This window comes from Etheostoma spectabile, chromosome 4 (assembly GCF_008692095.1).
Source record: "Etheostoma spectabile isolate EspeVRDwgs_2016 chromosome 4, UIUC_Espe_1.0, whole genome shotgun sequence".
Lineage (NCBI taxonomy): Eukaryota > Metazoa > Chordata > Actinopteri > Perciformes > Percidae > Etheostoma > Etheostoma spectabile.
In genome coordinates, this window is record NC_045736.1 from 17,752,578 (window position 1) to 17,776,719 (window position 24,142).

The 24,142-nt window shown below is 41.5% G+C and overlaps 1 protein-coding gene across 4 annotated transcripts; it reads right to left on the reverse strand.

The window, feature by feature from the left end:
* Positions 1-748: 748 nt before the first annotated feature.
* On the reverse strand, positions 749-24,077 carry si:ch1073-335m2.2 (msx2-interacting protein). 4 transcript variants are annotated; one of them, XM_032513213.1, is made up of 15 exons: positions 23,697-24,077; positions 22,193-22,507; positions 18,742-19,215; positions 18,491-18,642; positions 16,138-16,338; positions 15,821-15,972; positions 12,698-12,823; positions 12,476-12,589; positions 12,261-12,374; positions 12,064-12,164; positions 4,464-11,826; positions 2,609-2,677; positions 2,307-2,501; positions 2,062-2,220; positions 749-1,761 (listed from the first exon to the last, which is right to left on the reverse strand). In XM_032513213.1, the coding sequence occupies exons 1-15, from the start codon at positions 23,777-23,779 to the stop codon at positions 1,630-1,632; spliced, it is 9,750 nt and encodes a 3,249-aa protein (XP_032369104.1). In that variant the 5' UTR covers positions 23,780-24,077; the 3' UTR covers positions 749-1,629. The 4 variants fall into 4 exon arrangements, with proteins under 4 accessions (XP_032369104.1, XP_032369103.1, XP_032369106.1 ...); XM_032513212.1 differs by having other exon boundaries at positions 18,742-19,218; XM_032513215.1 differs by lacking the exons at positions 22,193-22,507; positions 23,697-24,077 and adding an exon at positions 20,530-22,186.
* Positions 24,078-24,142: the final 65 nt, after the last annotated feature.

Genomic DNA, 24,142 nt, shown 5'->3' on the forward strand with positions numbered 1-24,142 from the left:
AGCTGACAACTATAAGTAATTCCCTCCGCTGAAAATCTATATCTGTCATAAAGAGACCCATCGGGGAATGTTAACAGGGTTGTCGGTCTCTAAATGTTTCTTAGAGAGCACAACTCTCTCTCTCCGCACACCAAGCTTCTTCTTTTCTTTTAACTCACCGAACTCCAGCCAGTCTTTGGCTCCAGCGGTTATTCTAAGAACGGTGACGCAGTTATCAATCGAGTGCTGATTGGTCAGGAGGCGGTGCTTTTACACCTGTTGATCTCTAATCTCCAATTTAACCTGCTACCGAGGTTAGGTGTTCAGCATAAGTTACCATGGCGATTGAACCCAGTAACAACCGATCCACCGTTGTGATACAGAATACCCCGAGCTGAACCTCAAGTTACCTTGGTAATGCCACATTTTGCTTCATAGTAGGCTACAGGCCTCTGAACACAGGGTGAAAACATGATCTGCAGCAATGTGCAGTAAAACTAAAAATATGGCGTTTTTTGAAAATTAAACCATGTAAACCTATTCTGGTACTACCTCAAAATGAAAAATTAACCTGAAAATTAGCATAATATGGAAGCTTTAACCTTCTGTTTAAACCTTTGTTGTATAGTATGAAATGAAAGTGTAACTGCAAGCATGTCTTGAGTATTAAAGTTTGTGAAATCAAACATCAAAGTTTAGCTCATTAAAAGTGAGCACTCTTGCCAAAATAACACACATGACAAATACAATAAGGATTATAGCTTAAATATTCAAGTTTTCTGGAGTTTGTTTTATTTGAGTTACAAAATATGAAGTGCCATCAGCAGACTCAACAAGAGAGTTTGCCAACCTTCTTGTGTTACAAGTATTTACACCCAAAAAAATCAAGGATATCCATCTTAATTTCCACTCTGCATTCTGGTTTGTCCCAGAGTTCAAGTCTCTGTTAGGTTGTCCAAGTTCCATTGTCAAAGTTTAAATATTTAAAATATTTACAAAGTCCTGTATTCAAAAACTCCCAAATCATATTGTAGTTTGTTCAATACAAAGGCAGGTGCCACAAGTGTGGCTGCTTCAGTATTGTGGGAAAATAAGCAGAGCTGGTGGAATTAAAGGAGCTGTTAAACGAATGTGGTCCTCTACAGGGTTTCTGAAGTTTTACGATTTGGCCTTCTCTAAAAGAAGGCCTGGGCGAGGAAGTCTGTACATAATTATTTAAAATTACATGTTCAAATGTCTTTTTAGCCATTGCGGTGGAACAGCTTCCATGATCCATTCTTGTGAAGAAATGAATGACAATCAATAAAAGACATGAAAGAAAAAAAGGCCACCCAGATAGTCACTCATTGTTGTTCATCAAACATCCTGATTTTTTTCTTCAGAGCATCTCCGGACATTAAAATAAAACTCCAATAAATAGAAATACAGCAGAGAAATGGTCAAATAAGACTGGTTTGGTCCATCCCTCAGTTCTTTTGAGAAGGACAAAAATACCAGACAGGAGTAACAAATGAAAAAACAACACGTTGATAGGGTAGATCCTACACATTCCCACTGTGTCCAGGAAAAAACAAATTCTCCTAGTCCTCTGGTTTCCTGAGGCTCACCAGCAAGAACATCCATTGATGGTACAATTTCCAGCAAGGAAGGTTACACAGAGGTGATGACAATCATGAGGTGTGGTGAGATGCTAGATATCCTGTTAAGAAGGTCGGGGGCGAGCTGGGATAAGTGGCTCTCTGAAAAATCGCATGGTGGGAAAATCTGTAGCACATAGGCAGGCTGGAAAAACAAAGAAAACATCAATTACACATATGAAGTTACAGAGAACCAACAGATTTGATACCAAAGTGGTGTTTCATTAGGCATGATTATACTTGTCACGTGCAATAATAAATGAAAATCCACACGGAAAACATACGTCTTAAAAAGGAGACTATAGAGGTCACACATCGATACAAGATGATTTATTAATTCTTTAATTTAATTATTAAATCATAAAATCATTAAATTTAAAAAATATATAAATACAAGTAAAAAAATGAAAACAGAAAAATCTTTACACAAACAATCATGTCTTACCTGATTGGAACCTGGGTTGGGTATATTGATGATACCAGCAGCCAACTTTGTCTGCAAGTAGTTGATGAAAGCGGCCTTTAGAGCCTGAGTTTGGTTTAGGACATCATCTTGATCTCGTCCACATGGCAGAGCAAGGAGAAGACAGAAGTCACTGTCCCCCTGTAGGAGGAAAATTTGAATGTTAGCAGAATCCATTTAATTAAACAGAAAACGTACTCAACGGGAGTAGGACAAAAGACACGTACCGTCATTCTTCGGGCTACACTCTCCAGTTGCGAAGCCTCTAGTCTCATTCTCTGGACAATCCTAAGCAATGTGCCTCCATCTTGTAGGGGCAGTGATCGATGAGCCAAGGCTTTGTTTCCGCAGACAAAATGCAACTGGACTGCAGCTGTGTCATTCTTCAGTGCCAGCAGGCCTTGCCACACAATAGGGTATTTCTGTTTAAATGTGAGTCAAAACAAAGAAAAGTATGTCAGACAAAGCCAACTCTTGTTCAGACCAACCACCCTGAACACAATTTAAACCATTTTGAGTGTTTTCTTACCGTGAGCAACTGCACCATATTGACAGGCTGCGTCATCTTGCCATCTGGTTTTGTCTGGAGGTCTGCACCCTAAAGGTTTTGAGACAATAGTGTAACGTGTCATGAACAGTTTCTTTAACAAAGATATCAACCCACATTCACACTCAGTTGGCCAGTTTATTAAAGTCCGCCCCACTTTCCACCACAGCTTTCAAAATGAATATACACTGTGTGCAAAATTATTAGGCAAGTTCTATTCCTGAGGATTAATTATATTGTACTGTAACAAATGCATTGCTATTAGTCAATCAGAAATATTAATAAACCTCAAATCAGAATATTTAACCAAAAAAAGCGAGTTTGGGCTTTCTCAGGAGAATATTTGTGTGCAAAATTGATAAGCAACTATTAGTGTGCAGAATTATTATGCAACTAAATGGAAAAACTAAAATTTTCCCATCTTACTTGTTTAATTTTTTAGAGTAAGAACAAAACTCAAGATTTACAAATGAACACAATTGACATTTCAAGAAATCTTCAGTGACCAATATAGCCACCCTTCTTTTCAATAACTGTAATGAGCCTTCCATCCATGGAATCCGTTTCTTGATCTGTTGATTATCAACTTTTTGTGCAGCAGCAACCACAGCCTCCCAAATGCTGTTCAAAGAGGTGTACTGTCTTCCCTCACTGTAAATCTCACGTTTAAGAAGGGCCCACAAGTTCTCAATGGGGTTTAGGTCAGGTGAAGAAGGGGGCCATTTCATTATTCTTTCATCTTTGCTGGCTAGCCACGCAGTTGAATACTTGGATGCATGTGATGGAGCATTGTCCTGACTGTTTTCTGTACCATTGCTTGAAGAAAAGTATCTTCTAAGTAGTATCTTCTTTTGGGAGTTGATTTTAAGTCCATCTTCAACCCGAAAAGGTCCAACTAGCTCAACCTTAATCTTGCAGCCCCTACCAGTACCCCGCCTCCCACTTGCTGGCGTCTGACCCAAAGTGGAGCTCTGTGCCCATTAGAGATCCAGCCACGGGCCCATCCATCTGGTCCATCAAGAGTCACTCTCATTTCATCAGTCCATAAAACCTTTGAAGAATCTGTCTTCAGATATTTCTTGGCCCAGTCTTGACGTTTCAAATTACGAGTCTGTTTAAGAAGTGGTCGTGTTTTAGCCTTTCTTACCTGGGCCACGTCTCTGAGCACTAAACACCTTGTACTTCTGGACACTCCAGGTAGGGTGCTTTTCTGGAATATGGAGGCACTGGAGGTTAATGTATTCCTGGTAACTTCACGTTTAATTCTTCTCAAGTCTCTAGCATATAATATGCATCTTTTTTTCTCCACACGTTTCTTGCGAACCCTGTTGACTATTTGCAACAAAACGTTTGACTGTTCGGTGATCATGCCTCAATATATTTGCTTCTTCAAGAGTGCTGCATCCCTCTGAAAGGCATTTTACAATTTTTGACTTTTCAGAGTCTGTTAAATCTCTTTTTTTGCCCATTTTGTCTGAGGTAAAGAAGCTTCCTTATAATTATGCACACCTTGATATAGAGTGTTGGTCACTTTAGGCCACACCCTCCCTTATTAAATTAATACACATCACCTGATAATGTTTAAATCAAATTAGCATTTAAGTTTCTATAGCTTGGAAAATATGCATGAAAATGACAATAAGGTCAAAAATACTTACTTGCCTAATAATTGTGCACAGTGTAAAGTCAAATCAACAGCTTTCTAAAACATTTTGTAACAAAAACTGAACATTATAATGTCAATGATGGTAGAATTTGCTACAGGACTGTTTTATTAGACTCCATTACTTTTAGCAAAGTGCACCTACTAAAATAGTGTTAAGTGAAGTTAACTCACCATGGTTGGTGTGACGTTCAGTGTTGCCTGGTTAAGTCCAACAGGAGACGTCTCTGGTATTTGAGAATGGATGCCTCTTGGGCTGGAGTACATCCCTGAGTACTCTGGGAATGAGCCACTAGGTCCTGGCGGCATTAGCTGAACTCTCTGGGGAGATGCCATTGCTTGCCCAGATTGTCTGATCCCCATCATTCCATCTTTAGGAAGGGGAGAGTGTGGCCTCTTTGCCTCCATTGGCTTCGTTATATCCTTCTCAGACAGACCTTTAGGCAAAACATGTGCTCTTGGAGACAAGGATAAGGGTAGGCTGGAAGGTGCTGAAGAGGGGGGAAGAGTCTCTTGAATGTGTCCAGGATGAGGGTCCGTGCCCATACGCTCTCCCTGTTGGTGCAACAGCACACGCATATCTCTTGGTGCCATGTATGTTTCTAACTGCACACTAGTCCGCAAAGGCCCGCGAGGATCCGACTGCATAGTCTCTGCTTTTAACTGTGTAGCAGATTGTCTTCCAGGAGCCTGGTGGAAGCGCCTGGCTTCTTCCTGTTCCACCTCATGGCCCCTTATAGAACCAGGGTTTACCTTGAGAACTTTGTCCCTGCCAACAGCCTGGGGTGATGTAGGCCGGGACTGCACAGGACCAGACCATGGAGAGGCAAGAGGCTCACTATGCATTCCATAGCTCATCACAGAAAGAGGTGGAGTATTAACCCGAACATCTCCTTGGACAAGATGCCCCACTGGAATTGACTGGGTAACACGGTGAGGAGACATTCGTCCCAAGCTTCCGGGAACACTGTGAGGTGGCATGATTACTGACTGCTCTGGATGATGTACACCAGTAATAAACTGCTGCATGGCAGGTAGGCCAGTTGATAACATAACTGGTATGCCCTTGGGTGACGAGGAGCCTATGGGCGAGGATACTTTGGTAAACGGAGAGTGTGGATGACCTGACTTGCGAGGGGATCGTGGTTCCTGTTTTACTCCACTAATGTGGGAAGGAGCTCTGTCACCAGCTGCTGTAACAAAACCTACATGGTTGGCAGGTGGAGACGGCAAATGGGGGCTTATTGCAGGACTTATAGCAGAGGTCCAAGGTGGTTTAGTTCCATCCGTTACGTGAGGATCAGCACTGTCCATTTTCTTCTGATGTTTTATTGGCATGTACTCTTGATGGTAACTCATTACTTGCTGGTTACCCTGCGTGACACGCTTCACTACTCCTTGGGGTCCAGATTGGTAGGTTTCCATCTTTTCCAAACCAGTGCTTTCTTGTTTAATAGAAGATGACGATGACTGTGTCTTACCAGGATGCCCATGATCTATCTGCAATGAAGGCCCCTTTTGAAGTCCTAAGTGAGAATGACCATACATTTCCTGTTTTATCTGGGGCATGGATACCAACTGCTGAGATTCCATGTCACCCGCTGTTGCTTGTGGGATCTGACTTATTTTTGCACTAATCCTCTGTGGTCCCTCTGTTTTCTGGCCTGAGTGGCTCAATACTACCACTCCTTCAGATGTATTAACTCTCAAGCCTGGGCAAGATCCTATACCAAGAGTGGGGCTCTCAACAATGAAGCGTGCAGAACTTCCTCCCTCGTCATCACCAACTGATGGCCCATGGTATGATCCAGTATCGTCTTTGCTAGGCCTATAGGTTGGCTTGGGCAGAGTCATGTCCACAGAGGGATTTCCAATGTTTGTGTTTACTTTGTCCTCAGGCTCAGTAGGGTTGCAAACACGACTGATAACAGACGTTGCAGTGGATGCAATAACAGAGATCACAGACTTTATTTCAGGAGATGGTTGTGAGGCCGGAGGTCGACAAATGGGTGGAGCTGGATGAGCTGCCATTCCACTACTGGGTAGTGGTGACTTATTTGGCACAACAGCTGATTGAGTTTTACTTTCAGAGGGGTTCTGATCTCGCAGGGTGGGAAGATTACTAGGAATAGAACTACTGCCTGGCAATGAAATATTTTTGTGTTTCATAAGAATCTGTCTTAAGTCACTGTTGCGATGATCAATATCCACATTGTCAGAGTCAGAGGGTAAAGGCTGGTTTTCTTTGAATGCAAACGGCATGACCGGTGAAGAGGACACTTCTGTATTAGACTGGTTGCGCCAATCTGGTGGAGAAACAGGAATTCTGCTTGTCTGAATGGGTCTGATAATTGGCCTGTTGGCAAGTGGAGATAGGGAAGGGGAGATGCACTCAGGTGGCACCTGTTGAGGCTTTGGGCATATTGGATTCTTAGACTGGGGGTTAATAGATTTAATATTTTGAATCTTTTCTTCAGAAGACGACTCTGTGTTTACATCTGTAGCCATGACAGCTAAAGGCTCAAGTTCTGGCTTCCATGTAGTCAGAGTGATGACCGCAGTAGTTGCTGCTGATGGAGTTGTTGCAGGAACAGTCTTTACACTGGAAGGTGGGCTACCTGCTAAAGGAGTTGTCAATTCCTCACTTATTGAAGGTCCTTCCTTCAAGTCTTTTCTCACTTGCTTTTGGCCTTTAGAACGTTTTGGTGTTTTAGGTCTTCCCTTGGTACCCTTTTTGGGTGTGGTAGGGAAGACAGACTCCTCCTGTAAAGCAGGTGTATTTGTATCAGGTTCATCTCCCTTGGCAGGAGGAATCACATTTTGCATCTCAGGTTCTGAAACTACATCTGCACTTGGTGGAGGTGCATGGGTTAAGGTTCTACCATCAGCAGTTATTGAGTCAATAGCAGCCATGAGTTCTGTCTCGCTGGCAGGATTTGTAGGTTTTTCTTCCTCTGGGTCATTTTTTACTTCTGTATGTGGGGCAGGTGGCATCTGTGTTTCTGTTGGAAAAGCTGGATCTGTTAGTTTAGCAATGTTCTCCACAGCCTGCTCCAATTCCAGCTCCTGTGAAATTAAGCTTTTTGGTGAGTCCAGGAGATCTTTTTTTTCCAAAATGGAAGCCTTTTCCATTTCTTCAATGTTGGAGCCTTTGTTGGCATTAGTACACTTTGAAACATGATCCCTGTTGTCACCAGGCCTGATCTTTTTTGAAGAATCCTCTTGATTCCCAACTTCATCATCCCCTAACTGAAGAAGATCTTTCACCTCTGTCACATTTAGTCTGATTTTGAGGTTCTTGAGAACGGGGGACTTAGGAGTCCTTGTCAACTTGTTTTTTCCTCTAATAGCCCTGTCTTTTTCTAAGTTGGGTTTCTCTTCTAACACTGGAGAATCTGTCTCTTTCCCATTGGATTTAGCTTCAATTGCCTTTTCATGGAAAATATCTTTATCTCTGGACAATTCTCTTCCTTCTTTATCCTCTTTTTGGTCAATTTTTATTGATGGATCTTCTTTACATGAACTTGATGAATCTTGCAAAGCAGAAGAATCTTCATCAGTGGAATCCATTTCTTGATCATCATCCTCACCCATCTCAAGTTTTTCTACCTTCCTTGTTGAGCCAGATCCTAGGACTGTGGACATCAGATTCAATGAACCCTTTGTGTTATGAGGGGATGTCTTCCCTTTTGACATTCTTGGAATTCTTTCCCCGACTTCTGATTCATTTGAATCTGTGTCTTTGTCTATTTTTGATTTTTCTACTTTAATTGTTGAACTCTCGTCGCCTTGTCTGCGATTCTTGGGAGGACGGCCCCGTTTAGTTGCAGGTGTTGGAGCAGGTGCATCCTGTTCGATATTTTGTGTTTGACTTGTATCTTTTTCTGTACCTCGCTTTCGTGCAGAGCGCGGTGACTCTGTAATTTCCTTTCCGGAACGGACTGGCACATCATCTTCAACTGGAGTTGCATACACAGATTTAACATTTCTTCGTCTTGCTCTTCCGGCTGATATGCCCGGCTCTGACATATCAGGTTCTGATCCATGAATAGGAGATTTGCCTGAGGACTTTGATTCAGCTCTTGGAGATGATCCACGTTTTAACTTCTCTTTGTCAATGCGCTCACTCTTACGGGTTGCTGGTTTCTCAGAACCAGAGGTAGAAATGAGGGGAACTGGGGCAACCTGAGCAGGGGAATGCTTGCACTTTTTATTTTTCATTTCTTTTGGTTTATGCTCTTTCTGGGGTGAGACTGGCTCGTCACTTGTGTCATTATCAAGGGGAATCTGTATTTTACTAACTTGAAGTTTCTTCTCTCCTTCAGATTCTGCTACTTCTTTCCAAACAGTATGGGTCTTTTTCTCTTCCTCTAGAAGACTAGGTGGTACGGGACTAGTGGTTTCAGGCACTTCTAGTTGTGTTGTCTCAGGATCAAGCGCTGTTTCTGAAATGCTAACAGACTCAACGTGACAATCACGATGGCATGTTTTTTCTGTAAAGAGAGGTTTTACATCCTCAGTAATAATATCCAAGTTCCCTACAAGTGGAGAAGCTTTACATCTATCCACTGAACAACCGGGTTCGGGTGCTGCTATTGGTGCAGGTTCGGAAACAGATGACGCCTCAGTTAACAGGTGGTGAATGGATACAACAGGTTCATTTTCTTTTACCTCTTCCTTTATGACCGACACAGGTGGATTAGGCTCAGTGGCTGGATTTACTGCAAGAGATTTCTCTTCCGGATGGGGAAATTCTTTGGCTACAGATTCTGTGACAGGAGTAGGTGTGAGTCGGGGTTCAGAAATCAGCTCTTCAGCAGGACTGATGGGTTTTATTTCTGGCTCCATGATAGATTCTGTTTTAGGTGACTGGAAAGCTTGTTGCTCTTGAACAGGTGCTTTTTCCAATTTATTCTCATCTGTGAGCATTGTGTCTTCTTTTGCCTCTTGCAGCTGACGAACTTTATTCTTCTGTTGTTGCAGTCGTGTGAGTTCCAAAAAACGACTATGAAAAAGGACAACTGGCCCAGACTCTAGTTCCCCATCTACTGTACCTTGCTGACCTGGTTGTTGATTTTGTGTATGCTCAGGTTCTTCATGCTTACGCTCCAAGTGTTGAAGTCGCCTAGAGTCCAGCTCAAAGACGGGGCTGTGAAGGAAGCGGGAGGCAAAAAGTTCCCTTCGTTCCTGTTCCTCTGGTTTAGGCTCCTCCTTCCGGTCGTCAAGTTTGTCTACAGATCCAATTCGAATCTTTTTCTTTTTCATGTACCAGGAGGGTGTAGGTCGTGGTGCTGATTCTACCTTCTCAGTATCCTTTCTGTTGCGTAAACTTGCAAAGTGAGAATCATAATCCAAAAATGACCAGTTATCTTCTCTTGAAGATGAAAGAGATTTTGCACGTTCAAGCAGAGCCTTTGTATCAGGAGTAATGGTTTGATCAAGTGCAAAGGAGTAGAATTTGTTCCTTTCAAGATGTGCTAGTTTGGGGTCTGAAAACCTGTCAACCCTCGGCCGCTCTGAAAAAGGCATAGATGTTGAGGGCATAGGAGAGTGGGGTTTGGTCTCTCTGTCCTCCTCAGAGTCAGATCGTACTTCCCCAGGCTCTAAGTCATGCCAAATACCATATTCCAAACGCTTGCGATTGTGAATGTTTTTACTTAGACTTCTAGAAAAATTCAGGTCAGGTAACAAGTCTTGTTTGACTCTGCTCTCCCATCTCTTTTGTTGCTCTTCTTCCACACTAAGTAAAGGAGTGTTTGGCTTATTTACCTGTGTGTTATTTGTCCTTTTGACTAATAGCTCAAGATCTGGGTGAATTCTTTCCTCATTTCTACTTAACTCTTTCTGAGAAAGGTCCACAAGTTCCTCATCGGCATTGTGAGAGAGGTGCTGATGTCCTGGAGAGGGGATGTTGTTCCAGTCAGGATCTTCACTTTTTTGTCTAAAGCTCCTGTAGACACGCTCTCTCTTAATTCCTGAGTCAGTTTCAAATTGGTCTAGTTTCTTTAGTTTGTGAGATGGGAAATTATCTGTGACATCCTCAGGTGGTTTACCAACTTCATGCACAAGACTACGATGTTCCAAGTCCTCCATTTCACTTCCTTGAGGACTTCCTGGATTGTCAGATTTGTCAGACTCGCGCTGCTGCTGCTGCTGGTGCAACCGTCTATTTTGCTCCATTTGCTTGCGGTAACTCTGAGAGAGGTCAATGTCAACATGGTCTTCCTTGTTCTTAACACTTTTGTCCTGGTCAGCATTTTGAGTACCAAATTTGAAAGCAGCATGGTGTTCTTGTTCTCTTACACTGCTTTGGTCTGTAATTCCCTCATGTGAAAACCTTCTGGATGAAGTGGGCACTGGATGTTGTTTTGACTCCAGTGGGTCCAAAGATCCCTCCGCCTTCTCTCTTTGTCCTCTAGGGTCCTCTTGACCTTCCTTCTGAAAGCCACTTTTATCAGTTTTGAGTCTTGAATCTCTCCGTTGTGAATCTTTGTTTTTGTCAGTGTCCAACTCTTTCAAATATGTGGCACTAGCACTTAAGTCAGAGGATGGAATAGCATCCTCCTCTTCATGCCTGCTTCTTTTCTGACGAATTGTCCTGCCACCGGAATCAGCAAAGCGTCTTTTTCTCGCAGCAAGGCGATCTGAATCCAATGATGTATCTTTCCCATCATTTCCAACATCAGGCTTTAGATGTTTCTTGAGTCGATTTTTTCCATCTAAGTCTGAACTCTCACCTTTACTCAGTTCAGATCGTTCACTTTTTACAGAGTCATGATGAGCAGTTGATAACTGATTTTCAGTAAGAGACTCACCATCCCCCTTACATTTTTGCCTCTCTTGAGCATCCTGATCTGATCCCCTTCCTCTTCCAGACACTCCATCAAAACCAGCCTCAAGCTCTGTTTCAGGTGGTGGGTTGGATGGGGATTGTCCTTTTGCTTTCCTTGATTTAAGCTTCTCAGGTTTGTCACCTTTCTCTTTTCGTTTGGCACGTTTGGTTTTCTCAGCACCTGCTACGCGATCTGGTTGGCTGCTCTTGTCACTCTTGTCACTCTTCGAGGCATGTTCCAGCAGGGTTTTTTCAGATTTGTCAAAGTGTGGTGGTGACATTGAGCTCACACTACCACTTCGCTCAGAGGACTGGCTGTAAACCCGGCGTTCTGAGTCTCTGGGAGCACGCTCAGATGGTGAAGGCGATACTGTTGGAGTAACAGGTCGCCTTGGATGGGAAGGGCTCCACCTGCTGCGGTCAGCTTCAAAGCGTTCTCGCTCTCTTTCTCGCTCCCTTTGAATATATGTGTATTTTCGGATATCTTGCTCAAAGGGGTCTCTGTAGTCCCTGTAGTCTCTTGGGTCTTCATGATAACGTGGGTCAAAGTGATCCCCCTGAAAGTGTTCCAATTCAGGAAAACGCTCTCTGTTGCGAGCAGCATAGTCTCTTCGAGCTTCCTCTGGATAGATGCCAGGGGTTCTTATATTCTCATAGTAAGCCCTTTCCGCTGTAAATTCATGGTATGGAGGTCTGCGTTCCTCTCTGTAAAGTGAATGGAGAGAAAAGGAAGAGAAAAGTAATGAATTTTGTTGACCTAAATAATTTATTTAAAAAAAATTGCACATCACTTTCAGATTAAGAAGTGAAAAATATTTTACAATGAAACTGTGATTCTAAAGATTAGAAGTATTCAAAATAGCAATTTATCAATTCTATAACTGAAATTTAAAAAATATTGTTGTGGATATTATTACTAGCATGCAATAATTGGTTATTTACCGTCGTTCAGCAGGGATTTCATAGATGTCTCTAATGTCTTGACCAGATGCCTGCATAGACCGGTAGAATGCCATCTGACTCTCTTGACTTGCAAAATCCACCTTTCATAAATAAATAAATTAGTTAAAACACACATCAATACATGTACACATGAAAAATACTTTATAAAATGATAAACCCAATAATTGTTAGTTTACCTTTATTTTATTGCCAACAATCTTCCAACCTTTGGTCTCCCTTACGGCAGCCTGAGCAAAATCTGTGTTGTTATACAAGATAAGGGCCATCCCTTTCAATCTATCAAACACAACCTAAAAAAAATTACAAAAACATACATTTAAAGGGTTTAAAAATACAGAGCTTCATAATCAAAATCAGCAAATCTTTAGCAAGAGAAAATGTCACACCATACCTTAACTACATGTCCATAGCGACAGAAATGACGGGTGAGGTATTGCTCTGTAACACTGCTGGCCAAACCATCTAGCCAAACACACGTTGTGGGCATACTCTTCCCAAAGCCAAGCTTCAAGTAGAAAGAACAAAAAGCATATTATACATATGGAATACATTTGAAAGATTGAAAACCTACATAAACCAGAAATGTTACTATTGTTTACTGTAAAAGCACTACCTTTAGTCTGTTGCTCCCCAGATACTCTCCATCCATCTTTTTAATGGCCTTGCAGACACTGGCAATATCAGAATACTGCACAAAGGCATACTGGGGAACTCCATTTACTTTCTTGATGTCAATGTCCTTGAAAAGGAAAAGAGAATCATTAGAGACCCTAATCAAATGTAAAATGACCACATTCACCAGGGTTGCATGATTAATCAGATGGTTGCATGCTTTTGAATTTCCCGTTAGGGATCAATAAAGTGTCTAATTGCGATGTCACTGTGCAATTATGTAACCACAAAAAATTTGCAAATTGAGTAAACAAAGTTGTGCGCGACACTCTAGTCTTTGTGTGCACTACAGTCTCCACATTGTAACACCCTTTACTTTACCAACAGTATTAACAGATTAAGCCACGGTGTCTTAAGAAGCTCAATGTCATATTGTTCACCGTTGACACACTTTAAAATCGCCTTTGCTAGTTTTTTCCTCTCGTTTATCTCTCGCACAGCCACTTGGCGGCCACTTGGTTGAAACGTGTTCCACAGTGACAGAAAATATATTCAATCACCCAGTTCCAGTCACGTCTCTCTCAAAAAGTGCCGTGAAGAGAAAGGTTGGCGACGAGCACAGGCAATTACAGGGAAAGTGGGAGAAGGAATATTTTTATGTTGAGCACAGGGGCACCCCTACATGTCTCATATGAACAGAGAAAGTTGTGGTGTACAAGGAATATAACGTCAGACGTCATTAATCAACTAGACATACTAAGCAGTATACAAAATACCAGGGAGATGAGAGAAAGAACCGGGCACCAATCTTAAATGTCTATTGAGGCAACAATATTTATTCAAGAGAGCAAACAAAGAAGGAAGCAGTAGTCAAAGCTAGCTTCATGGTGAGTGAGATGATTGCTAAGGCGGGGAAGCGGTTCAAGGAAGGAGAGTTCATCAAAAAGTGCATGTTATTAGCTGCAAATAAAGTCTGTCCAGAAAATAAGGTTCATTTTAGCAATATCGGCCTTTCAGCTAACACAGTGGCGGAGTGCATTTCTGACCTGTCAGAAAACATATGATCAACTGTGTGAGAAAGTCAAACGTTTTTATGCATACTCAGTCGCTCTTGAGAGCACGGACAACACTGACATTGCGCAGCTCGCAGTATATGTACGTGGTGTTGACGACAGTTTTGAAGGGATTGAGGAGTTGATCACTGTGATTCCAATGCATTGTCAGACCACTGCTCAGGAGATAGTCCGCCAGTTGTGTGGTGCAATTGAGGATGCCATGGAGGAGATTTGCTGGAATAAAAACCAACAAAGAACCATCAATGACGGGAAGGAAAAATTGACTAGTGGACTGCCTGAGGTTTGACAATGTGATGTCTGTCGTTTTGAAATGCATCATATCAGATCTAGGGGCTTAAAGCCCTGGCAGTTCAGCGCCTTTTTGGAGGAAATAGAGTCAGAATATGAGGATGTGCTCTACTTCATCGACGTACGTTGGCTCAGTAGGGAAAATGTCTTAAAGAGGTTTTTTGAGTTGAGAGTAGAAGTGAAAGCCTTCAAGGAGAAGGATGGGATGGCTGTTGCTGTGTTAAGTGATCCCAAATGGCTCATGGACTTAGCTTTTCTTGTTAACATCACACAGGAGTTGAATGTACTGAATAAGAAATTACAAGCCCAGGGGCAGCTTGTCAGTACTGCCTCTGACAATGTGAGGGCATTCTCCACAAAATTTGTGTTATGGAAAGCCCAGCTCTCTCAGACAAAACTCAGTCATTTCCCAGCATGCAAGCCACTCATGGATGTGGGCACACCATTCAGTGGTGAGAAGTATGCTGATGCAATTATGAAGCTACAGAAGGAATTTGATTGCAAGTTTGCTTACTTCAAGACACACAGGGACACTTTTCAATTTTTTGCTGACCACATTTCCTTTGATGTGCAAGATGCTCCTCCTGTACTTCAAATGGCGCTCATTGACCTGCAGTGCAATTTTGAACTCAAAGCTAGGTTCAGGGAGGTGAGTGGAAATAGAGACAAGCTTTGACAATTTGAGAAAATTGCCACCCACCTCCCCTGAGCTTTCCAGGATGTTCAAGCGGACCATGTGCCTTTTTGGGAGCACATATCTATGTGAAAAGCTCTTCTCCACCATGAACTTCAAGAAGTCAAAGTACAGGTCCAGACTAACTGATGGACATCTTCAAGCCATACTGAGAGTTTCAACTGTTTCTTCCCTCAAGCCAAATGTGTCTCAGCTGTGTGAGAGGAAGCGCTGTCAGGTCTCTGGCAGCAAGGAGTAGGCAAGAGAAGCCTATGTTCTGAAGAACCGTTCACGTTCAGAAAGGAATGTGAAAATTCCGAGGAACAGTTCACGTTCAGAAGAAACATTCATGTTGAAGAACTTAATAAAGATGATTGGATCAGTTGTGGTCCTTTTTTTGGAATACTTCAAACACTTTTTTTGTGGAGCACTTGATGCGGCCCAGCCTTACCCAGACTCTACCTCCAGCGGTCCCCAGGTAAGTTGAGTTTGAGACCCCTGCTCTACGCTAAGTCAGACACCGCACCCTCTTTGCTTGCTTGACCAATCTAACGCACCTGCAATTTTTGCTCTCACTTGCGCTACCATGGTAACTTCCACAAAAGATATGACTAGTCTGTTTAGGCAGCATGTTTTGTGTATGGTCACGCGAGTATCAGAAGTGTTGAGGCTTTTAGAGCATATAGACTTTAAGAAGACTTAATCACTAGTTACTATATTACACCCATCTTAAGATGTCATTGTTTTAAAGGGCATAGAAAATGTATTATTTTAATAATTTGGTGTTTGTTCCATTTATTTCATTTGTACTGTTGAGCAAAGCAAAATGTCTATTTTGAAAAGATTTTATTTAATTTTGTAAAGTTTTAATTTTTGAGTATTGCACATTTGTGTTTATTACTTATTATGCTTGTTTAACTTTTTAAGTTTCAAATCTTTTGTATTTTGTGCATTTTCCTTATAATAATTATCCAAGTAGACTCATGACACCATAATATAGCAATCGCAGTATTGTAAATCGCAATATTACTTTTTTACAAACTGGGCAGCCCTACTATTTACAGTACACAGTCAAAGGGTAGCATACCACAATTTCTCCAAAGCGTTGAAAAATGTCAAGGAGTTGTTGATAACTGGTGGTCTTCTCAAGGTTGCCTATAAACAGTGTCCTTGTGGCCTTTGGGTGAAACTCATCTATCCGGCCATCCAAGGGCCTGAACTCATTTTCACTCTCTGTTTCTGAGGGAAGGTAGAGGTTTATCATTAATATTACTGTCATGCTGCAATTGTCAAGCATGTATTATCCACCACAAAAATATATGGTTTTATGAAATGTCTGTTGATTCAATTTGTAGGCACTAGGTATTCATCAAAATGATGTCTCGTACATTTGTCGTCACTTACCAGGACCATTCCAGGCTGTGACTTCAATAAGCATGCCAAAGAACAGCTTTCCTTTGGAGACGGTGAGGGCTTTTTCTTGATCCTCTTGCTGTCTAAAAAACACCAAACCGTAGCGGTCTTCTGATGCTCCATGGATCTGCACTGAGGTCACTTTCCCATGTTTCTTGAATTCATGGAAAAGTCCGTCTTTTAAACTTGTGTCTGGAGAAAAAAAGAAAAAAAGGATTACTATGCAATGCGAATTGTCAAAGAGTGGTGAAAACAACCAATTTTCAAAAGAATTAAAAATCAGAATGACCAAGTCTACACGCTATATAAGGGATCTTTTCATATGAATTTATTTGCATATAAACCATGGAATTACCATAGATAGACCATGGAAAGACCATAAATATTTGTTACAGTGACACTGATATGTCAAGCAGATATGATTGGCTGAAAAGTTAAAAGGTCTTTGTTTTGGGGGCTCAAGTGTCATGGTTTGAATCTACTATTTTAGTTGTTTTTTAAAGCAGTGAAAAAAGCCTGATTAGGATGTTTTAAGTTTCCTACTTCAACCTGGCTTTTCTAGTGACAGGGCTACTGACCAACTGTTGAACTCTGTAGGTCATACTAACTGCCTTGATTTTAACAAGTATACATATAGCACAAACGTATAGGCTCAAAGATTTTAAAAGTTACAGAATATAAGCTTGTGGTTTGGGAGTAATTACACGAGTAAACTGAAAAGGCACATCTGTGGAAATATTAGAAGCAGAGTGACCTGTACACTTTTACTGCATGGCTACCAAGCACCAAATAAGTAACATTTTGTGTGACTATTACTAAGCAACAAAGACCAAATACAGCTTAAGACAAATATGTGAATGACGATTGATGAATGATGAATGGATTTTTTTTAAGTTAAAAATGACCGCCATTGGGCATCCAGATAGCGCAGTGGTCTGTGCGGATGCCCATGTACAGAGGCTTGCTCCTCGACGCAGCCGGCCCGGGTTCGAATCCGGCCTGTGGCCCCTTTGCTGCATGTCGCTCCCCCCCTCTCTCTCTCTCTCTCTCTCCCCCTTTCACACTTGCATTACTGTCCTGTCTAAATAAAGGGAATAAAACCCCGAAAAAATAACTTAAAAAAAATAATAATAACCGCCATTTTTTATTGCATATTTTAAAGAATACCCAATACCAAACTTGAAATAGGATTTAAAAGGTTGGATGAGGAGGGAAACATGCTTCTGTGTGTACACTTCAGTTGGTAATGATATTCATTTTCTTGGCATGTAAATAAGTTTAAATAGATAACTTTGAACACAAGAGCCTAAAATTCATTTTTTCAAAATGAGGGTCAATACCGCCTTTAACAGCTTCACATAGGGGGATTGATATACTTTGGGGGAATGCTACTTGCAAGCTTAACTACTACCGCTTTTTTCACCTGATAATAAATCTGAGTGATCGGATAACACAAGTGAACAACCCTCAAGACGCATTGAGATCGGACCACTGAAACAGCATCGGAGGGGGTCTAGGCCACACATGTCTACATTCTAATAGTCTATTTCCTTGACATTCTGCTTCTGGGATTGCTCCGGTGCCGCAGGAAATTCCGCCGAATGCACGTGTTTTTTGTAGCAGTGAGAACGATAATGTGTCCCGGGTAACATTAACAACCACCTAGTCAACTTTGAGCGGAAATACGTACTCATTCAAAGTATTTCTCATGTCACAGAAAAAGAGAAAAAAAAAGTGACGTTATCATACTGCTGGTGATGTGTCTGTTTTTGTTTCTGCGCTACCTGCTTTTATGAACTCTGGCTGTCTGGAGCTATCTGCAGCGCTGTTGTTCAGAAAAGACAGCCGCCGGTTTACAATTACGTTATTTTTTGTTTCATAAAACGTCCCTTAATAACCAATCTGTAGGATATTACTACAGACATTCCTGGTCTAACGTTGTCTTCTTTTGTTATTAATAGTCTTGCGTTGCCAGACTAATCTACAGCATTCAGTAAACTGGCAAACTAAGTCACAGGTCTTGAATCTCAAGCCTCAATTTTAAACAATGCTGTCTGGCAACCATTACAGTCCTTAACACAAAGTTAAATTAATTAAAATAAGATTTGTGTACAGAAAGAAATGTGGGTTTGCAAGAGCCCCAAACAAAGTTTCTGAACATGGTCATACAATTAACTTGTGCTACTTAATTTGGATTTGTTTTATCATGCTGTGTGCACCAATGACCACTTTCTATCCCAGCCCTGCCAAAAGCTGTATACAAATTCTATCATAAGATGGAATTGTATCATAAGATGGTGTTATGTTGCCCTTTCATTTGAGAGGCTAACATGCAGAAACTTACCTGTGGAGCGCACTGGTAGGTTTTGCACTTTTATTCCAAAGCTTCTGCGTGGCTCATCGGAGTCAAGCCCCATAGAAGACGTAGGGGCGTGTGTAGCTGACGACTGAACAGAGCGTGCCCGAGATCCATCACTTGAGCTGCTATTTGAATCGCTGTTGTCACAAAAAATAAAATAGAAAAAAAAATAAGAAAACCGGAGAGGATCCAGTCAACAAACCCATGAAACGTTAATATAAAAACAAAATTCACACCTTCCGCTGCCCGTGCTGCTGGTGCTGCTGACAGAATCAGAGCTTGAAGATCTGCTGCGGGATCGAGATCGTGGACCTCTCCCAGGGGACAAAGGAGCTCTTTTGGGGGAATGTGGCGTTTTGGGGGTTTGTCCGGTGGTCCGTTGTGGGGAAGGGTGCCTTGACTGTGAGGAATGAGATGATCGGCTTCGACGGTGATGGTAAGTTCTATCAACCCGCCGTCCTCTGTCATCTCTGTATAGGTCACGTCGTGTAGAATTAGTAAGAGTAAAGGGGTCTCGAATTCTAGAGTCAAAATGTGGGTCTGATGGCTCAAAGCTTCCCCCGATAGCACTGCTCCCTGGGCCAGCAGCAGCAAACATGGAACGATCTCGGTAATAATCAGCGTTGTAGTGACGCTGTCTGTCAAAAGTGCCACTGCGCTCATGGTGTCCATATGGGCTGTGATCATATGCACGTTCACGGCTGTCTGAGCTACTGTGAAACAAGAACAGGGTAGAAAGGGGAAAAGAGTTACTATGATTCGAAACAATAAAAAGGGAAAAAAAATTCGGTTAAATTATTTGGCATTTCAGTGCCTTGAAGTGAAACTCAAAATGGTTGATACAGCAGGGATACAACTGAGAGCAGGCCAGATAAGTTGTGTAGCTTAATACTCTAAGAAAGAGCAGTGCCTGTATTTTAATGTAGAGATCCAGTCCTTCTTGCCTTGGCAAAATTCATGACTGTGTCAATTTGTGATTTGTTGGCATCGAAACAATACACTGGTCTCTTCTATGGGGCTTTAGTTGGTCAACTAAAAAGAAAGGAGTGCTCACTTTAACGTAAGTTAAACTGCTTTAACTTTTCAGCAACAAGTTTTACACCAAAAGTTGCATGTTATTTTCATTCTAATGTCATACTTGGAAGATTACACGTTGTGTGTCACTAGAGGAGTATGATTAGAAAAACAATACCAAATTCTTCACAACTAGACAAATAGGCCGAATAATCTAACTCTTCAAGACATGACATAATGGGGTCAGCGTATCAAATGCTTGCACTGTCTGTAAACACTAATATGTACAAGGGTCTACAGATAGAGGGTGTTGTATGCTGTACAGATTGTAAAGACACTTGAGGCAAATTTGTGGTTTTGGTCTAAATAAATAACATTGACTTGACTTGTGTGGCGCTGCTTCAATTGATGAACTTCAGCAGCCTAAAATTACAATCTGAAAAGGAACAAGACTACCAACAGGCACAATTTTCTATACTGGTAAATTCATAAACAGTCACATGAAACAAAGCCACCCCAGACATTCACTACAACCTTCTTTGCTTCCTTTTTCAAACTACTAGTACAAACACATAATTTAGCAATGTTGACATGCTGTCTTTTTCAATTACTTTTCTTTGCAAAAACAAAAACATTAAGCACTTTTGGCTCCACTGGGTGTCCAGGGGAGCTGATTTCAGAGGCTGACTGTTCATAAACTATTGCTGTTAAGAAAAAAAAAAGATTAAAAATCAAACATTTCTTTAAAATATTTCAGATCAGTTCAGATCAAATGTATTTAATGGGAAAACATTACTAAGTATTTGTGTGATGCTGGAAAAAGGAGGCACTTGTATAAAAAAAAAACATAATACCTATATGTATTGTAAATACACATTTTGTAAAATAAGTTTGTTCCTCTCTTGCTTCTAATTAATTGTTTCCCTAAAAGCAGTGCAAAACCTAATATTAGACAAAGCACTAAGGAATGTTAGAGAAAGAAAATATGCAGAGGGCAGAGCAATACCAACCTTTTGGAAAAGAAGTTACCGAAACTAATCCATATAAAATCTAGGTGGATCAGAATGTGAGAGCCCGAATGAAAAACCAAGGGGGGGAAAAAAATCAATTGATCTAATTAGGCAAAAACGGTTCTCTTGAATCACACTGCACGTTATCTTCAAATACTGTGGAGCACCGGGCCAGTAGATTGTTGATGTATAATCCAGTTAGGCTACTAAATTCTCTTCACTGGATGGAAAAAGGGAAAAAACAAAACAATCACAGAAATTGACCTCTTTATGGATTTCTGGACAGGTAGGAAAAAAAACACGTTAGGAACATAAGACCTGAATAAATAAATGATTCTTTTTTTTCAAGTTGATGAACTTCGGAGTAATTCAGGGAATTCCAGGTTGAATACAGGAAGTTGTCGCCCAAATGGAAAATACATCCAACATCTTATCTTGTAGTATGTTCCAAAAATTACGTTAAATGGGAGAAAAGGGATGAAAAAGGTATTCCAATGACAATATCAAGTAGTTTAGGATCACACAAGCTTGTAGACTCACAGGCACTAGAATCACAGCCCATAAACTCCTCATGGTCTCACAGGCATGTCTTAATTCCAAAATCCAAGGCTCTCATGGGTGTACGTATTGAAGGCTTCATCTTTTGTAGTAACTTTTCAAGTTACTATGGAAAAAGCTGTATTCAGCTCTCATACATATTCATACTCAGAGTGCTTTTCTCCTCACTGAGCTTAGGCTTTACACAGCTACATCCACACTCGAGTAATCCAAATGAACACCAGCTACACCTATCCATACTACGGTCAACATCAGTACATCCAACATGGGCTGTGTACATCCAGTAGGGTACATCCCAACTATGCAGTCTTCATGAGTCTTCATGGCCATCAAGCCAAAACAAGAATAGCTCCACAAACATTTTGTCTGGATCATCCGCATTCTTGCCAAATCTTCTTTGAATAGCTTCCATATTTGGGACAAAAAATGTTGTAATATAAAGTTAATCTCACCCTAAAATTATTGAGATACCATGGGATATATGCACTTAATCGGTCTTTCTTGTGATGTGTAAAAATTGTTCTTCCATCCACTTACATCCAGAACAGGCCGTATCCACAGATGCAAAAAATTGTAAAAGTAGTCCATCCGTCGGCTGTGGCCAAGAGGGGGAAAAAAAGTTGACAACACGAGATGGGAGATCCTTGACATAATGATATATTACCTGAATAGATTCTTCAAAGTACATCCTTAATAATAGGGATTTACTTCCAGTTTCAAGCAATTCCAAGTAAAAATCGAGGTTAGATTCCATATTTGGGAGGAAAATGTTTTAAAAGTATCCAAAAGCTCCCCAAGGTAGTTTCCCACAAAATGTAATAAATCCAAAACTCACCAGGATATTCCTCACGGATGTAATTTCCAAACCAGATGTCAAACCTTGAATTATAGTTACCTTACCAAATGATAATGTGTAGATAATTTACTTAGATCCCGTGGGAAAGGCGAGTCAATTATGAAGAAAAGTGGAACGATCCCTAATTACCTTTGTGCAACCCCCTTGAGGCCTATATCCCTCACGAATAACCCCACTATGTGTTTAGGTTTTACACCTATCCAATACCTAGATTCCCCTGGATTTTAAGGGGAGGCCGTGTCCACTTACCCATCTATTCTCCGTTCATAACGCCCCTCTCTGGCGTGAAGGGACACAGGTGGGCCAAACACTGGACCAACTGTTCCCCTAGAGAATCCTGTAACGTCTCGACTGCTCGAGGGGGAGCTGTCTTCAAGGCCCCGAACAGCACTAGGGACTGAACCAGGTTCATTGTAGTCAGTCCGAAGGTCTCTGTCCCCCATCTTGTTGACAGCATTGTGAGCCTTCTGCGCACTTTTGATATCCACAAAATCCACAAAAGCTGCAACACCACCCTCTGACCCTCGCTTCCGCAGAACTTTAACACTTTCCACACGCCCATACCTGAGGAAATTACAATAAAAACAAAAGAGAAAATTACACATACACCAGCTAAGATTAGGGAATGTGCAGCTGTCTCTCTGTATGTCAGAGTCAAAGACACTGATAATAACAGCTAACAGTAATAATGAGTTACCTCTAATTTTGAACAAAAGCAAGTTAACACCAACGTTTCCTTTTAGGCCACCAAACAGGAACCAACTGTCTGAACTTCAGAAAGCATCTTTAACGGTTTCTGAAATTGTTATGCTGGATGACTACGCTTGGTGTAACAAGTATTGTTGGGAGTGTTGAGGTTTCTAAACAAACTTCAAAGTACGGTACTTAAACATCCTTCTGGGACCTAACGCATGTCAAATGTCAGACCACTGACTGAATGCACTGCTTGTTGTGTTGCAGATGCGTTTGCTGAGGAGTTACCCAATTGAACTTTACATAACGTAACCAACAATACATAAAACATAACAGAGCTAAAATACTCTTACGAACAAGTGGAAGCCTTCAAGTTTATACTGTCCTGTCAGGTCTCTATTAAATCAAATACTAAGTATATTGACGGTTACCGACGTAAAGAAGCTCAACAACTTGCTAATATGTGATTATCATCGAGCGGTGAGCTCAATGATCGCTCGTAGATTTTGGATTAACGTTATCTACATTTCAATATTTTTCTAACAACACACTTGACCACACAAAAAACGTCATGAGTCACGTTTCAAGTGGCTAAAATAACTCAAGTTGTCTTATGTTATTTGACCTGCTGTCCAGCTAACGTTAGCTGCCGTTTGGCTTGTAACGTTACTGATCATGAAAACGTCTCGACTTCCCACAAAATGGTTGGTTGGTTGGTTGGTTGGTAGGGTGGTAGCTCGGTGGCTAGCAAACCTTACGTTTGCTAGCTACTTTCCTCCTGGCTTTAGCAAAAGTTAGCCAAATACTATAAACCGTAAATATTTACACTAATGTGAAGTGGTTCAATTCCCGGCATTTTTGGTTAAACATATATCGATGTGCTGCAATACAGCACAGGCAGCAAATAAGAAATACCCTTGCTTCTAAAACTTAAAATAAATGCTAATGTTAGCTGTATTAGCATTAATCGCAGGCTGCCCATCGCAGCTAGCTAGCTAGCTAATTGCTGAATCTAGCGCGCGTTGCTTGGCCAACAGAGGATACCTCTTGCGTAACCTACCGTTTAAAATGCTCCACAATTTTCTCCTCTCGAACATGTTCGGGTAAATTTCCCACCCAAAGGTGCCGGGTTTCCCGAACCATCTTGAGCAATTCTTCCCCCCTTAACACTCATATGATCTCGCACGTTTCTAATCCTGCCGGTCGGAGGTCCGCATGAACAAAATGAACGACGGTGGTGAATAATCTGGGCCTGGTAGCCTGCTGCCCGTTTAGCTTTAGCTGCTGCGTCCTCGTCGATCCATGAACGTGCACGCGCGTGTGACTCGCTCCTGGTGGTTTAGGGTGCGAGCTTTACGGTCTGGGCTTGGTGTGCCGCTGCAGCGCGTGCTCGACAGTTACAGTATACACAACGCGATTTCTTCAAGATGAACAAACTGCAGCCCGTGAGCAAGATTTGTCTGCGGCGTCACGTGGTGCTCTCTGCAAGGTAGTCAATGTAATAGT